General features: G+C 43.0%; 2 protein-coding genes and 1 long non-coding RNA gene across 3 annotated transcripts; all 3 read right to left on the bottom strand.

Moving 5' to 3' along the window:
• Positions 1–7812: 7812 nt before the first annotated feature.
• Positions 7813–8135, bottom strand: LOC129721138 (uncharacterized). The gene is made up of 3 exons (XR_008727347.1): positions 8073–8135; positions 7926–7997; positions 7813–7867 (listed from the first exon to the last, which is right to left on the bottom strand). It is a non-coding gene; the product is annotated as an uncharacterized LOC129721138 (long non-coding RNA).
• Positions 8136–8252: 117 nt separating this feature from the next.
• LOC129717321 (uncharacterized) lies at positions 8253–9905 on the bottom strand. The gene has a single exon (XM_055667188.1). It carries the CDS (start codon positions 9903–9905, stop codon positions 8253–8255), a length of 1653 nt encoding a protein of 550 aa, XP_055523163.1.
• Positions 9906–10283: 378 nt separating this feature from the next.
• On the bottom strand, positions 10284–11627 carry LOC129717320 (uncharacterized). The gene is made up of 3 exons (XM_055667187.1): positions 11470–11627; positions 11148–11428; positions 10284–11089 (listed from the first exon to the last, which is right to left on the bottom strand). The coding sequence occupies exons 1-3, from the start codon at positions 11625–11627 to the stop codon at positions 10284–10286; spliced, it is 1245 nt and encodes a 414-aa protein (XP_055523162.1).
• Between the last annotated feature and the right edge of the window lie 3829 nt (positions 11628–15456).

Here is a 15456-nt window from a genome sequence, read left to right as displayed (position 1 = left end):
CTCAGAAGAAGGGTACGTAGTTGCTAAGGTAAACGGAGTGTTCTACTGCAGTTGCTATGCTCCGCCACGTTGGTCTACCGAAAGGTTCACCCAGATGGTCGACCTCCTATCCATGGAGCTAACGGGCCTAACGCCGTTGGTGGTGGCGGGCGACTTCAACGCTTGGGCTGTTGAGTGGGGAAGTCGCTTCACGAACCAGAGGGGCCAGATCCTGTTGGGGGCTTTTGCAAAGCTCAACCTAGATCTGGCCAACGTTGGGAACAAAAGTACATTTAGCAGAAATGGTGCGGAGTCGATCATCGACGTGACGTTCTCCAGCCCAGGACTGATCAAGAACTGGAGGGTAGACGATGGCTACACTAATAGCGACCACCAGGCGGTCTGTTATAGTGTAGTTAACAACGAGAGGCGGCAAGCGACGGGTAGAGCCAACAATCCGACCGTTCGCGGGTGGAAGACATCGCACTTTGATGCCGAGGTATTCGAAGAGGCAATGAGAAGGGAGCGCGAGGGGGGCAGTTGGCTCCGCCCGACTGCTGACCAACTGGTTGCTATGCTATCGCGGGCGTGCGACGCCACCATGCCTAGGACTCGCCCACCTAGGAATGGAAAGCCACCGGTTTACTGGTGGACGGACGCGATAGCCGACCTTCGCAGTGTGTGCCTCCGTGCAAGACGGAGGATGCAGCGTGCGCGAAACGAAGAAGAGAGGACAGAGCGCCGCGCAGCATTCAGTTCGGCAAGATCGATGCTGAAGAGTGCGATAAAGGCCAGCAAGAGGGCCTGCTTCGATAGGCTATGTGCGAGTGCCAATACAAATCCGTGGGGTGACGCCTACAGGATCGTTATGGCCAAGACTAAAGGCGCGCTGGCGCCTGCAGAGCGATCACCAGCGATGCTGGAGCGTATCATCGAGGGACTCTTTCCACGCCACGAGCCAAGTCCTTGGCCTCCGGCAGTCGAGTCTCACGTCCGACGTTCCAGTATCTCAGACATAGACCAGAGATGGTCGGCCAACCTGCCGAGCATCCAATCCGTGAGCGACGACAGCCGTGTCGAGGCAGGGGAGGAGGCAAGGGTTACGAATGAGGAACTCATCGTGATCGCCAAATCCCTAAAGGTGAGCAAGGCACCGGGACCGGATGGTATCCCTAACCTGGCGATCAGGCTGGCGATAAAAACGGCCCCCGGGCTGTTCAGGGCAGTCATGCAGAGGTGCCTGGATGACTGTCTCTTTCCGGACAGGTGGAAGCGGCAGAGACTGGTCTTATTGCCGAAGGCTGGGAAACCGCCAGGGGACCCATCGGCATACAGGCCTATCTGCCTGCTGGACACCGCGGGCAAGGTGCTTGAGAGGATCATCCTCAACAGACTGGTGAGGTACACGGAGGGTGTACACGGTCTGGCAAGTAACCAGTTCGGCTTCCGGAAGGGCAGGTCCACGCTGGACGCAATCTCTTCCGTCATCAAGACGGCGGAGGTAGCAATCCAGCGCAAGAGAAGGGGAATACGCTACTGCGCAATCGTCACGCTCGACGTGAAGAATGCGTTCAATAGTGCCAGTTGGGACTCCATAGCGCTCGCGCTCAGGAGCATCCATGTACCGGTGTCGCTGTACAAGATTCTGGAAAATTATTTCCAGAATCGAGTACTTGTTTACGACACGGAGGAGGGTCAGAAGTGCGTCCCAATTACCGCAGGAGTTCCGCAAGGTTCTATCCTGGGCCCGGTGTTGTGGAATGTCATGTATGACGGAGTGTTGAAACTCAAGTTCCCTGTAGGGGTTGTGATCGTCGGCTTTGCAGACGACATAACGCTGGAGGTTTACGGCGAGTCTATCGAGGAGGTCGAGTTGACGGCCGCGCACTGTATACGCAAGGTCGAGGACTGGATGCGCTCCAGGAAACTGGAGCTCGCGCATCATAAGACGGAGGTCACGGTTGTGAACAACCGTAAATCGGAGCAACAGGCGGTGGTCAGAGTCGGAGACTGCACCATCACCTCGAAGCGATCCCTGAAGCTCTTGGGGGTTATGGTGGACGACAAGCTCACGTTCGGGAGTCACGTCGACTATGCCTGTAAGAGGGCCTCATCGGCTATTGCAGCACTATCTCGTGTGATGTCCAATAGCTCAGCGGTTTATGGCAGCAAGCGAAGACTTCTTGCCAGCGTGGTTTCGTCCATACTTAGGTATGGTGGGCCAGTGTGGTCCAGAGCGCTAGGTACTAACAGTTACCGTGGTAAACTGGAAAGTACCTACAGGCTCATGTGCCTGAGAGCTGCGAGTGCGTATCGTACGGTGTCATACGATGCAATCTGTGTCTTGTCCGGCATGATGCCTATCAGTATCGCCATCAAGGAGGACAGAGAGTGTTTCGACCAACGTGACACAAGGGGCATACGAGGTACCAGAAGGTCATTCTCGATGCTCCGCTGGCAGCGGGAATGGTCCAACTCCACAAAGGGCAGATGGACGCACCGACTCATACCGGAGATATCCGGCTGGGTCGGGAGACGACATGGCGAAGTGAACTTCCACCTGACACAAATCCTGTCAGGCCATGGTTGTTTCAGGCAATATCTGCACAGGTTCGGACACGCGGTGTCCCCCATGTGTCCCGAGTGCGTGGAGGAGGAGGAGACTGCTGAGCATGTCTTTTTCGTATGCCCCCGTTTCGCAAGAGCGAGGAGCAACATGATGGCTGTGAGCGGGCCTGGCACTACTCCGGACAATCTAGTCCGGAGGATGTGCGACGACCCGGACATCTGGAACGCGGTCTGTGCGGCCGCCTCTCAGATTGTTCTGGAGCTGCAACGTGTGTGGCGGGTCAACCACCAACACGCCAGTGGTAGCTAATTACCAGTCTTCAGGTAGTTAGCTAGGAGGTTATAAGAGTAAAGATGGTGCATCACGCACAAAAGCCACTCCCCGACGTAATACTTAACCGTCGTTCCGGGAAGACCAGGGCTGGAGACTGGAGGGGTTTTAGTGGGTCGGGACAGGGATCAGTAGGTGCCTGGGCGAGTGTAACTACCCCAGCATCTCTCCCCTAGTCTTGAGTTCTCTTCTCAGGTGTCTGTTTGCAGATTTCCCCGCCACCTTTAAAAAAAAAAAAAAAAAAAAAGGCCACATATTTAGATCGTAGCTATAGTTTTAAACAGTCTACGGGTTACGTTTCTTTCTATAACTTTCAAACCATATGTTTAAACATTATGAAATTCACTGTTTAAGGGTTTAAAAGCCCATTTATTTGAATTCAACTATGTTCATAGCTTCTGAGATATAAGCCTTTTTCACATTATGACGCAGCGCCAAAACTAAAAGTTTGATTACAATGAAATTCAATAGCAATCTAAGCGGCAAATAGACCCTTCATTTGATACCAAGATAGAAATAATCGGTCGGACCATCTCTGAGAAAAGTGAGTGCGAAAAAAAGGTGCACATACACACGTACACACCCACACACAAACATATACACCTATACATGCATATATACAGAAAATGCTTGATTCGTCGAACTGAGTCGAGTAGTATATGACATTCGGCCATTTGGATCATTTTTCTACCTTTTAATTAGCCAGTGATCGTTAGGAGAAAGTCAATATGTTTACTTTCATTATGTGATTTCACATTTTGAACAACGGACACAGTTACAATCCAGTTGCAATGAAATTCAATAGCAACCTATGGGGCAACTAGACCTTTCATTTGACACTTACTTTGTGAAATCAGACAGCAGCGGCGGAGGTAGTGGGAAGCTGCATTTCTTCATTCAGTTCGGTGCTCCTTCGATCTGAGTTGGACCCCACCAGCGGTAATCCAATTCAGATATCGTTGGGTGAAAACGTTGGGTGTGTGTGCAGTGTGCACATATAGCGTATATGCATCTGTATTGCTATGACATTTGCGATGATAGGGATGGCGCTGTTGCGTGTGTATGGCTAGCTATAGCGTGTGTAAGACACTAGCATGTGTAGCATATTATGGCTATTGCGTGTATATCTTCAGCGTGTGTACGGATAGTTATAGCTTGTGTGTGGATAGCTGCTGCGTGTGTAATGATTAGTTATAGCGTATGTATGGATAGTAATAGCACATGGTTGGATAGCTTATGCGTGTGTATAGATAGTTGTATCGGATGTATGGGAAGGAATAGCGTGTGTATGGATAGCTATAGCTACAGCGTGTGTATGAATAGTTTTAACGCGTGTTTGATAGTTATAGCATGTGTGTGAATAACTATAGCGGGTGTTTATCGAAGATTATTATTGTCATTGAAAATATTAAAACGTCTTACAGTTGTGAATTTGATTTTACAGCAGCGATTTTAACTTCTTCAGCCAGTCTTTATTCATCGAGGAAAAATTACTACCTATGAATGATCAACACTTATTTACTAGAAATTTGATTTAGATCAAAACGGGTTCTTTTGAGTATCATAAGTTATTGGTAAAAAGAGTTGCAAGTTTTCTCAATGAGCATTCATTAAATTTTCGTTTTTGTTTCTCGGTGCGCGGTTTTGATTTTGTTTCTCGCCACAGAGAAAGAAACAAACTTGTCGCTATCGTGAAAAATAACAAAACAATTAGAAATGCTCTAAATCACAACTGAAGAAGTTAAGATATTTTCCTGTCACTCGCCCAAACCTTGATAACAACTACCGAAAAACGTGTGATTGAGCTCCTGCTATATTGAGTTATTGTACCAAACGTTTTTTTTTTTTCAAATACATGAAGTTATATGCTGGGCTGGAACTAACCTAGCATGAGTTTTATCGATCAAATGTCAAACAATTTTCAAATTTAAAATTTTCGGTTGAATCGTTCTGGGCTCCAATTTCAGATAGTTTCGTAAAGTTTGCTTTTTGCTTAGAAAGGAAAATTTTACCAATTCGCTCAATTAAATGAGTGTCTTGGTAGTGCAGCAAACAAAGGGTTGATTTGAATATATATGAAATGACAGCGATTAAATAAAAGATATCCATTCTTTTAGTATATATTATTATTTATAACGTTTTAACGTCTCAGCATCCAGAAATGCACTGTTAGATAAAATTGCAGCAAATACTAGAGTTGCAATTCTCTCTATTATTTGTTTTAATGGAATATAAGAATACCGTAGTCCAACGTCATGCGGTCGTGTCTTGAATACCACCCTCCTACTTTTTTTATTTGTAAAACGAATACACTCCTTAAATTATTTGTAATCGAAATAACCATTTCAATTTTTTCATGTTCCGTGGGTTACGTGGGTTTTTTGCACGTGTTACTTGATTAGAGAATGCTTTAGTTTTTTCTAGCCCAAATAATAAGCTTAGTAACAGAACGTTCCGTAAAGTTTTTGAGTTCTTTCCGAATGTATTTGTTAGAGTTTTTAAAGTAATCGAAACGTTGTAGAAAGAAAAACAGAAAAACAGTTTTTAGGGGAGAATACATACAGCCTTATAGATATAACATGGTAATGCTAATTTTTGTTCAAAATTATGAACATTTGAGAGATATGCGGTTGTCGTAAACTTAATGGCGCGGCAACGCGGGCCGGGTATCAGCTAGTATATATATATATATATATATATATATATATATATATATATATATATATATATAATAGTGTTGAAATTTCACCATTTGTGGCAGAACACACAATATTAATTCTGAATAGATATTAGTACATAAATAAATCATTACAAACATTCCCCCCTCCCCCCCCCTATTAAAAAAACTGAATTTTACAATGTTTTAACACCGTTGTTGGTTATAATGCTCAAGAAATTGAATACATTGTTTTATCATGTTGTTAAAATAATATACCTGAGATGCTACATCGTTTGATAACTTCCGTTAAGTGTTTGTTAGCGAGTCGAAACATCACACTTTTGCTCTATTGTTTGTGGAATGTGATACAAGGTAGCAATGATTGTAGGAGAAACTAATAGTGTGCAAGCAGACTAAACCAAACGCCATTTTTTGAGCTGAGTTATTAACACCAGTGTATATGAGAATAAATAATCTATTTTTCATGAAAAATTGAAATTATTTGAACTGTTTTTAAACAGTTTTTTTTTCTGCCAAAAACCTTACCAAACTTGCTATAATTTGTAATAATCAGTAAGTAATTTTGATAGTAATTTTGATATTTTAACTATTAACGAGACCAAGTTTAGAACACAAGTTGGTACAAACAGTTCGTAGCAAAATATCAAGATTTGTTATCATCCTGATATTTTTGACTGATCGGGTATTACAGAAGACGAGGCGAGCAACTTGTCTCGCTTCCAGTCATCGACGAGAGGTGCAGAATGCTGTATAAGGGAACGCGAGTGAAATTTGGTTGACGACAGCAGAGTCACGAACGAGTCCAGCCGACTCGCTATCTGTAATACCAAAATTAGTCAGGCGAGTAACTCGCCGTACGCCTTGTTTTCTGTAATAGCGCCCTATAATAAAAATTTCCTTGTAGTAGCTCACAGAAAACATACGGGGTGGTTGAACTTTGAACACCGATAATCGAAATAATGTTTTCGGAGCTTGGTTCGATTTGGTTGCGTGCCGACCATATCATATCTCCTAGTGCGTCACCAATTTCATTATGAGCAGGAATGGAATGGACTATTGATGCATGATGATGTCATAACTGCACGCAACCATTTAAAAGTCAATAGAACAATATTTAGAATGGTACACGATTACCGACAATTAATCATAATAGCATTTAAAAAAAAGAATGCTGCTCTCTGAAAAATAATAAAAATTTTCAAAAGATCGAAAAAATAAAATCGTAAATAAAACAATTTTTTCAATTCTTTCAAAGCCGAAGAATCCATTTAAAAAATCGATAATTGCCTAGTAAAAGATCGATGGTCCGTAGCTTGATCTAAGATCGACCAATTCTATCTGGAATACAGAACAGCTACCGGAGAAGTAGAGGGAGGAAGTAAAAGCAAAAGCAAAGCCTTGGTGCTACATTCCGATTCGGAACTTAACTATTGAGCAATTCTCGCTGAAACCAGGCCACTAGGTGCACAAGGTCTTTCGAATTTGATATAAATGCACATATTAGTTAGAAATAGAGAAATAATGCTTATGCCATTTTTGCTTGATTGAATTTGTCGACCCCTCGGTCACCAAGGGGTGAAATAGTTTCTTGAAAAGTTGAAATTTTAACAATTCTTAATTTTTTATTTGAGCTATATCTCTGAAATTCGTTATGGAACCTAATACAAGTAGCACTTTTCTGTAAAGTGGAATGATAGGGCTTTCATTTGGAGTAATCAGAACTTTGGCCGCCATCTTGAATTTTGCCGCCATCTTGGATTATATCAGAAAAATGCAATTTTGAGCGTGTTTGCAACTACCGATTTTCGATCTGAGACCAGCATTGGAAAGCTGAGAAAAAATGCTATAAGATGCAAGAAAAAAATTAGGTGAGCATCAGTGTCAACCTACCAATTGAACGAATTTTCCAAACGATGTTTCAAAATATCCAACACATTCCGTGCAACCAACGTAGTAGCCATATGCTGAGACCAAGTGGATACGCATTTTATAACCCTACTATAACAATATATAACGTAATCAGTTAATTATGCAACTAGAACGCCCATACTATTTGCATTAAGATTAGTGACAATAATATATGCAACACGAGCATGTTAGATATTTTTTTTTAAATGGAGCAATTCTCGCTGAAACTAGGCCACTAGGTGCACAAGGTCTTTCAAATTTGATATAAATGCACATAGTTATTAGAAATAGAGAAAAAATGATAATGCCATTTTTGTTTGATCGAATTTGTTGACTCCTTGGTCACTGTTGGTTTTGTCACGAGAGAACACTCTTTGTATCAGCTTGTTAGCAGATCAAAGCTAGAATTATATTTTATTTAGTTTAGGATACATCTATAAATATTTTAATTATGCCTACAATTTAGGTGTTCTCTTAAATTCCTCCTAGTCTGGTGCGTAGCCATGCGCGACCTTTAGACTGTGATGATTCCTGTGATAGTAGGTTAAGTTTGAACATTTTATTTATTGCAAATTATTTAGAACAGCTTTCCGCTATTTTCCATACCTTATTATCTCTGCTCACTATTCTTTCCTACTTGAACTTATATCTTCACCTTCTCTTTACTTTTGATCTTAATTTTCTAAATTTAATCTCCAGCTCACACTAGGATTTTCTTTAACTTCTGTTTCCCTCTCCAATATGGGTCGAATTCTTCTTTCTATCCCGGTCGGGTCCAAGTGACGTTTACATGTTCTCTTCCTGTTTCTCAGTGCCTCTTTCTCGCCTAGTGTTGCCAAATGTATCGTTTTCGCCCGATCGGGGGGCTGTTCGCAACATTTCCCCGGTCCGTAATTCTGGGTCCGATTCTGTTGTCGGCCCGGTGTTACCATCATCTATCTCTAGAACAGCCAACACAGCTGTAGCTCTTTTAAAAACGCCACTGTTCGTCTTGATCCATGCTTGTCGAATGCGCCCGTCGCTGGCGATTATCGGTTCTTGAACTACCCCGCGCACACATAACTTACGTTTAGTCCCCTCCACTATATAGACTAAATCTCCTGCTCGTAACGGTTTCGCTTCTCCATACCACCTGGTCATTCGGTTCACGGAAGGTATATATTCCTTTAACCATCGGTTCCACATCTCCGTTGCTAATTGCTGCGATCGATGATAGTTGCTCCGGAGTGCTTCGGCAGCACAGGGTGGCGGTGGAGTCAACACAGGTTCATTTGGTGCTACACCTCTGAGAAAATGGTTTGGTGTCAGCGTGTCAATCTCATCGGCTTCTTGTGATACGTAGGTCAATGGCCGTGAATTTATCATATCTTCTACTTCGCAAATCGATGTTAGCAGAACTTCATCGGTTAATCGGCCTCCTTCGTCGATTACCGCCAACGCTTCTTTAGTGGATCTCACTAAGCGCTCCCACACGCCCCCCATATGCGGAGCGGCAGGAGGATTGAAGTTCCATTTAGTTCGAGTAGTTGTTAATTCGCTGCCGCAATCTTCGTTTATTGCACAAATAATTCTCGCTAATTCTTTGCTTGCTCCTTTCAGGTTCGTGCCGTTATCGGAGAAAATTTCCAGAGGTGGTCCCCGGCGACAAATGAATCTTCTAATAGACATCAAACAAGCCTGGGTGGTTAAGCTATGTGCGATCTCTAGATGGATAGCTCTCACCACCATACACGTAAACAAAACAATCCAGCGCTTTTCCTTTCGTCGATTGACAGATACCTCGAAAGGCCCTAAATAGTCGATCCCAACAAAGCTAAACGGACGTTGAAACGGGATTAATCTCTGGATGGGTAACGGTGCCATCCTCGGTGTCACTGGACGATTGCGTTTGACTTTACACCACATGCAATCTTTTGCAACTCTCGGCACCAATCTGCTTATCGACGCAATATAAAACCGTTGCTTAAGTTCGTTTTTTACTGTTTCCCTGTAACCGTGACCGAACTTCTCATGGTAATGATGAATGAGCTTAGCTGTCACTGGATGATCTTTCGGCAATACTATCGGGAAACGAAGGTCAAACGGCAGAAAGGAAGCATTCTTCGTTCTACCTTCCATTCGTACCAGCCCACGTTCGTCGATTAGAGGGGCCAATTTATACAAGGGACTCGAGGTTTCTACTGTTAGCCACTGAGAAACTGGCTTCTCCTTGTTGTGCAATAGTACCTTGAGATCTCCACCGTATGCCTCTGCTTGTATCATTTTAAAAAGATATGTTTCTGCTTTAAGTAGTTCTTCCTGCGTAAGAGGCAGACGCTTTGTCGGTTTTGTGTGCGGCATAACTAATTTCAGCTGCCCTGCGGTTGCCTTTACGAGTTCAATAGGCTCTCCTGTTATAATCTTTTTGCAGTTACTGACAAATCTAAACACACAGGCCATAGTTCGGACGAGAACATTGTATTTAGATATTCTGTTCACGTTGATGAGAGAATTTGATAACGTTATATCATGAATCAATAAATAAGCTTTCAATTCCTAGTTTGTATTCGATTTTACTTCTGGCTGCACCGGCCAGTGCTGCTCGTTACTTGACAAAAAGTCTGCACCTGTAAACCAAGAACTTCCTGAGTGCAATTTCCACCCTTGTTTCCATTTAGTCACGCAATCCGCTTCATTTAACTTTGACGGCACCCAACGCCACTCTGATCCATTAGTGAGGCTAAGAATTTCCCCGATACGGAAGCCAACGAATTGTCGATAACGTCGTTGGTCTGACTTGATCCAAGACAACACATTACGTGAATCTGACCAGAAATATTAATTTCTTATGACCAAATTATGACTGCATTTAATAGATTGTGCTAGTCTAGCGCCAAGTACTGCTGCTTGCAGTTCCAGCCTGGGGATAGTCAACTGTTTGAGTGGGGCTACTTTGCTCTTGCTCATCACCAGCGCGCAGCGTGCCTCACCATCAATAACAATGCGAAAATAGGCTGCACACCCATATGCCTTTTCACTTGCATCAGTGAATATATGTAGTTGGAGACCTCTAAACTTGTCTGACGTAGCATCTCCGAAGTAGCATCTAGGTACTTTAATCGCGCCCACCTCTGGTAGTAACCCAATCCATTGCTTCCACTTACTATAGGCTTCGTCGTCAATCAACTCATCCCATTCACAACCCGCTCTCCACAGATCCTGTACAAGGATTCTTCCAATTATCGTAAATGGGCAAAGAAGACCCAGTGGGTCAAACATTGACATAACACAACTGAGAACGGATCTCTTCGTTGGGCGATCTCCACTGGAAAACATCTGTCCTAGGTCCGCTCTAGGGGTTGCAGAAAACGAGAACACGTCTTCTTTAGAGTCCCAAATAATTCCGAGCACTCGTTCCTTTTGTGTCATTTTGTCTTGATGGAGATGTACTGCCTGATCATCGTTCTGCTCACCCAACGCTCGTAAAAATTCCTCTGAATTCGAGACCCATTTCCCTATCTCGAATCCCCCTCTTGCATGGATCAATTTTACTTGTCTCGCACGTTCTATTGCCTCTACAGCGCTATCGGCGCTGTCGAGGTAATCGTCAACATAGTGTTTGTTAACGATTGCTGCTGCTGCGTCTGGATAGAGCGCGGAGTTTTCTTCAGCGTTTAGATTTTTTTATAAATTGCGCTGAACAAGGGGAACAGGTCGAGCCGAAGGTGGCCACGTCCATGACGAATATCTGTATTGGTCCCTTCTCCTTACGATATAAAAAACGCTGCGCCTGCTTGTCTTCAGGTCTGATACGCAACTGGTGATACATCTCCTTGATGTCACCGCCAAAACTGAATCGTTTTTCCCTGAACCGTTGGATCACTGCTGGAAGGCTCGTCAGCATATCAGGGCCTGCTAGAAGCTCGGAGTTAAGTGATATACCGTTGACCGATGCTGCTGCGTCCCAGACCAGACGAATTTTCCTGGTTTTCGTGGATTCAATACCACATTTAAAGGAATATACCATACCGAAGCCGCATCCGAATTTTGCTGCTCTTCAGCTGTAATTTTGTGTGCATATCCTTTAGCAACATACTCATCAATCTGTCGATCAACATTTTGTTTGAGTCCAGGATTTTTGGACAGTTTCCTTTCCAGCGCCTCCATCCGCTTGATAGCCATCGGGAAGCTATCTGGGAATTTACGCACGTCATTCCGCCACAATAGCCCCGTCTCGAACCGATTTCCTATCCTTACTGTTGTTGTTTTTTAAAATTCGTCGTGCTTGTGCTTCTTCATTTGATTCAGGTACTTGGATAGCAATACCGGCTTCCTCTAAACTATACTGGCCCTTCAGCATGTCGTAAATGTCCTGATTGCTAACTGGGGTTTCTTCGTGTACATTCACGTAAGCCTGGCTTGTGCATCTTTCTGGTTGCGGTCCATAAACAGTCCATCCTAGTGCGCATCTTACTCCAACTGGTTCCCCAGGTTTGCCGATTCTAGATTCTAGCGGTGCAAATACATGAATGTTATCAAGACCTATCATTATTTTTGGTTCCTCGCGTTCTTGATCAGCAACTGGAAGATTTTTCAAATGTGGATATCGGCTAATTAGATCCTGAAAGTTTACACTTTGTTTTGGAAGTACGAGTTCTTTAACTGTACGAGCGTTGTGCACCGCCATTCTACCGCTACAACCTCTTGCTGAAATCATTAGGTTAACTTTTCTCGACTGGTCCTCATACCGTCTCACGTTCCCTGTCCAGGTCACCACCAACGGTTCCTTTTCGCCAGTTAAATGAAGCCTATCTACTACCACATTCTGGAGAAGCGTAACCGATGATCCTTCATCAAAAAATTCAATTACATTCATGCTGGAATTACCGGCGTATAATGTTACTGGTAGCATTCTGAATAGGACGGAACAGTTTTCCCGGTTTACATTTTCCGCTTCCATGACTTGTACCATCTCTAACGTTCGGTGCAATAACGGGTGGTGAATTTGTTGGCAATTACCCACTGTACATCTGAACTTTGAGTTGCATCGACTTTTACCGTGATTGTTCAGACATTGATGGCAGAGCTTGTATTTGTTAACGACTTTGAACCGTTCTGAAATGTTGAAACGTTTGAATTCTTCGCAAAATTTTATTTTATGGTCTGCTTTCTTGCACAACCAACACGCTGTTACTGGTGGTAAATTTTTGCTAGACGACGCATGTACGTGCACAAACTCCTTTTTTTTATAACTTCCTCTACCGGCTCGATCTCCCATATCAAGTGTGGGTAGTTCGCTTACTTCGGAAACGTCCGAAACTATACCGTTCATGAAATCAGTAAAAACGCGAAGAGGCTTGCCTTCCGTATTTCGCCTGAAACGTACCCAGTCTATTTTATAGCTAGGTGGCAGTTTGTCCACAAGCTCTTGAACGAGCATTGGGTTGTTCAGGTGCTCTTCCATTCGCGCCGCCTCCATATGATCGCATAGTTGTTTAACTGTGATTCCGAAGTGAATAAACGTATTCAGTCGATCGTACCTCGGCGGTTGTGCGCAGCGTACCTTTTGAAGCAGAGTTTTCAAAAGTTTTTCTGGTTTACCAAACAAGTCCTTTAAATCTTTCATCACATCGGGCACTGACTCTGGTAGTACTAGTCTACTACGCACAGCCTCTAATGCTTCGCCTTGCAAGCTATCCTGTAACCGTTTCAGATTGTCTAAATTAGTAAATCCGCAAGCCTTCGTAGTATATTCGTAACTACTGTAAAATAATGGCCAAATTTCTGGCTCTCCCTTAAATATCGGTAAATGTTTTGATACTGCCTGCCGGGCAGCCAATTGTTCTTTCGTAGGTCCCACGTGGCCTCGCCCCAAACCATGACCTTTCCCCGGTCCGTGACGTTTTAGTAGCTCTGCAATCCCTTTCATCTGTTCAATAAAAGCATCACCGTCCTCGCTATCCCCATCTTCACTTGTGACTGCATCGTTTTCTGTGCTAAATTTCCGTGACGTTGTCTCTTGCAGCAACTCCCTGTTCTTTTCCTTTTGTTTTTCATTCACTTTACTATGTTCTCCTACTAACGATCGTAAACTCGTCCCTTGTAGATCGTTTGAATTCAACCAATTTTGAACTTTTCCTTTCGATGGATCGGCATCATTGCCCGTATCCTCATTTCGACCAGACGTGTTTTCATTTGCGGTGTTTTTAAGTAAATCCATCTTCGCATGAAACATCTCACGTAAAGCTTGCTGTTTTTTCAAAAACTCGGATTCCTCCTTCAGACGTTTTTCTAACATTTCTTGCTCTTGTGCTAATTTCTTTGCCCTGAGCTCACGCTCCTGCTGAAGCTCCCTTTCACGAAACTCTTTCTCTTGTCGCATTCGTTTCTCTTGAATTGCACGGCTCATTTCCAAACGTTTCTCTCGAATCAAGCGATCCGCTTCTAAACCTTTCTCCATTGCGTCTTGCTCTTCCTCCAACTGTTGAAATGATGATTCGAGCACCGATACTGAGCTACGGATAGATCCCACTTCACTTTTGGCTCCCGTCTTTTTCGATCCACCGGATTTTTTCGTGGACTTCGTAGCATTTTTCGGTAAGCGCAACTGGTTGGAACACTTAACACAATTCCAATCTTCGTGTTCAATATTAGATGTCACCCCGGCGCAACAATAGTGTGCCCACAACTGGCATGTATCGCACTGCACCATGTCATCAAGATGATCCGGTTCTTGACATAGCATGCAGTTTCTATGCGATAAATCTTCCTCCATTCTTTGAGGTTATGTTCGATCCTCTAAATTCTTTGATTTTGTTGGTTTTGTCACGAGAGAACACTCTTTGTATCAGCTTGTTAGCAGATTAAAGCTAGAATTATATTTTATTTAGTTTAGGATACATCTATAAATATTTTAATTATGCCTACAATTTAGGTGTTCTCTTAAATTCCTCCTAGTCTGGTGCGTAGCCATGCGCGACCTTTAGACTGTGATGATTCCTGTGATAGTAGGTTAAGTTTGAACATTTTATTTATTGCAAATTATTTAGAACAGCTTTCCGCTATTTTCCATACCTTATTATCTCTGCTCACTATTTTTTCCTACTTGAACTTATATCTTCACCTTCTCTTTACTTTTGATCTTAATTTTCTAAATTTATTCTCCCGCTCACACTAGGATTTTCTTTAACTTCTGTTTCCCTCTCCAATATGGGTCGAATTCTTCTTTCTATCCCGGTCGGGTCCAAGTGACGTTTACATGTTCTCTTCCTGTTTCTCAGTGCCTCTTTCTCGCCTAGTGTTGCCAAATGTATCGTTTTCGCCCGATCGGGGGGCTGTTCGCAACAGTCACCAAGGGGCGGAACAGTTTTCAGAAAAGTTGAAATTGCAGCAATTTTTGATGTATTATTTGAGCTATATCTCTAAAATTCGTTATGTAAAGTACTACAAGTAAGAAAAACGGAAAGACGGAAGTATTATCTACAACTTTATCGAAGACGTCATACCGATCAAACAAACCGTTATGGCCCTAAAAATATTTGTAATCATAAATACCTTTTCAAAATAGCATTTTCAGTAGCTTCTCAAAAATGAGCCGTGCTCCAAAAAATTAAACCAATAGCATAAAATGACATTTTTTGCCTATAGAAACGTCTATGCAAAGTTTCAGCCAAATTAAAAATGACAATTTAAATAAAATATGAAAACTGGGACATTTTTTGTGGAACTGCTCAGTAATAAAAAACCTATCGCTTTGTTAGTATCACACATGCTGGTGTGATTGTGTTATTCTCATTGAACTTAAAAAAACCGTAGTGGCGTACTAGTTGTAGCATCAATCGATTATGGTATATGGACATATATGGACATAACATGTGCATCCACTTGGTATCAGTAGACAGGTTACTACGTTGATTGCGCGATGTACGATGAATATTTTGAAACTCAGCTTGGAAAATAGCTTCAATTGATGGGTTAACACTGATGCTCACCTAATTTTTTTCTTGCATCG

The sequence above is a fragment of the Wyeomyia smithii genome, chromosome 1, assembly GCF_029784165.1.
Source record: "Wyeomyia smithii strain HCP4-BCI-WySm-NY-G18 chromosome 1, ASM2978416v1, whole genome shotgun sequence".
NCBI lineage: Eukaryota > Metazoa > Arthropoda > Insecta > Diptera > Culicidae > Wyeomyia > Wyeomyia smithii.
The sequence above is the reverse complement of the archived record's forward strand: the minus strand, read 5'-3'. Positions and strand labels throughout refer to the sequence as shown.

What these genes read in the sequence shown, in the direction of transcription:
- LOC129717321 (XM_055667188.1), bottom strand. Translation starts at nt 9,905, where the DNA reads ATGGCCTGTGTGTTTAGATTTGTCAGTAACTGCAAAAAGATTATAACA.
- LOC129717320 (XM_055667187.1), bottom strand. Translation starts at nt 11,627, where the DNA reads ATGGCTATCAAGCGGATGGAGGCGCTGGAAAGGAAACTGTCCAAAAAT. An exon ending in TCGGATGCGGCTTCGGTATG is followed by an intron (nt 11,429 to 11,469) that starts GTATATTCCTTT and finishes CACGAAAACCAG; the next exon opens with GAAAATTCGTCTGGTCTGGG. An exon ending in CGGCTCGACCTGTTCCCCTT is followed by an intron (nt 11,090 to 11,147) that starts GTTCAGCGCAAT and finishes CGCTCTATCCAG; the next exon opens with ACGCAGCAGCAGCAATCGTT.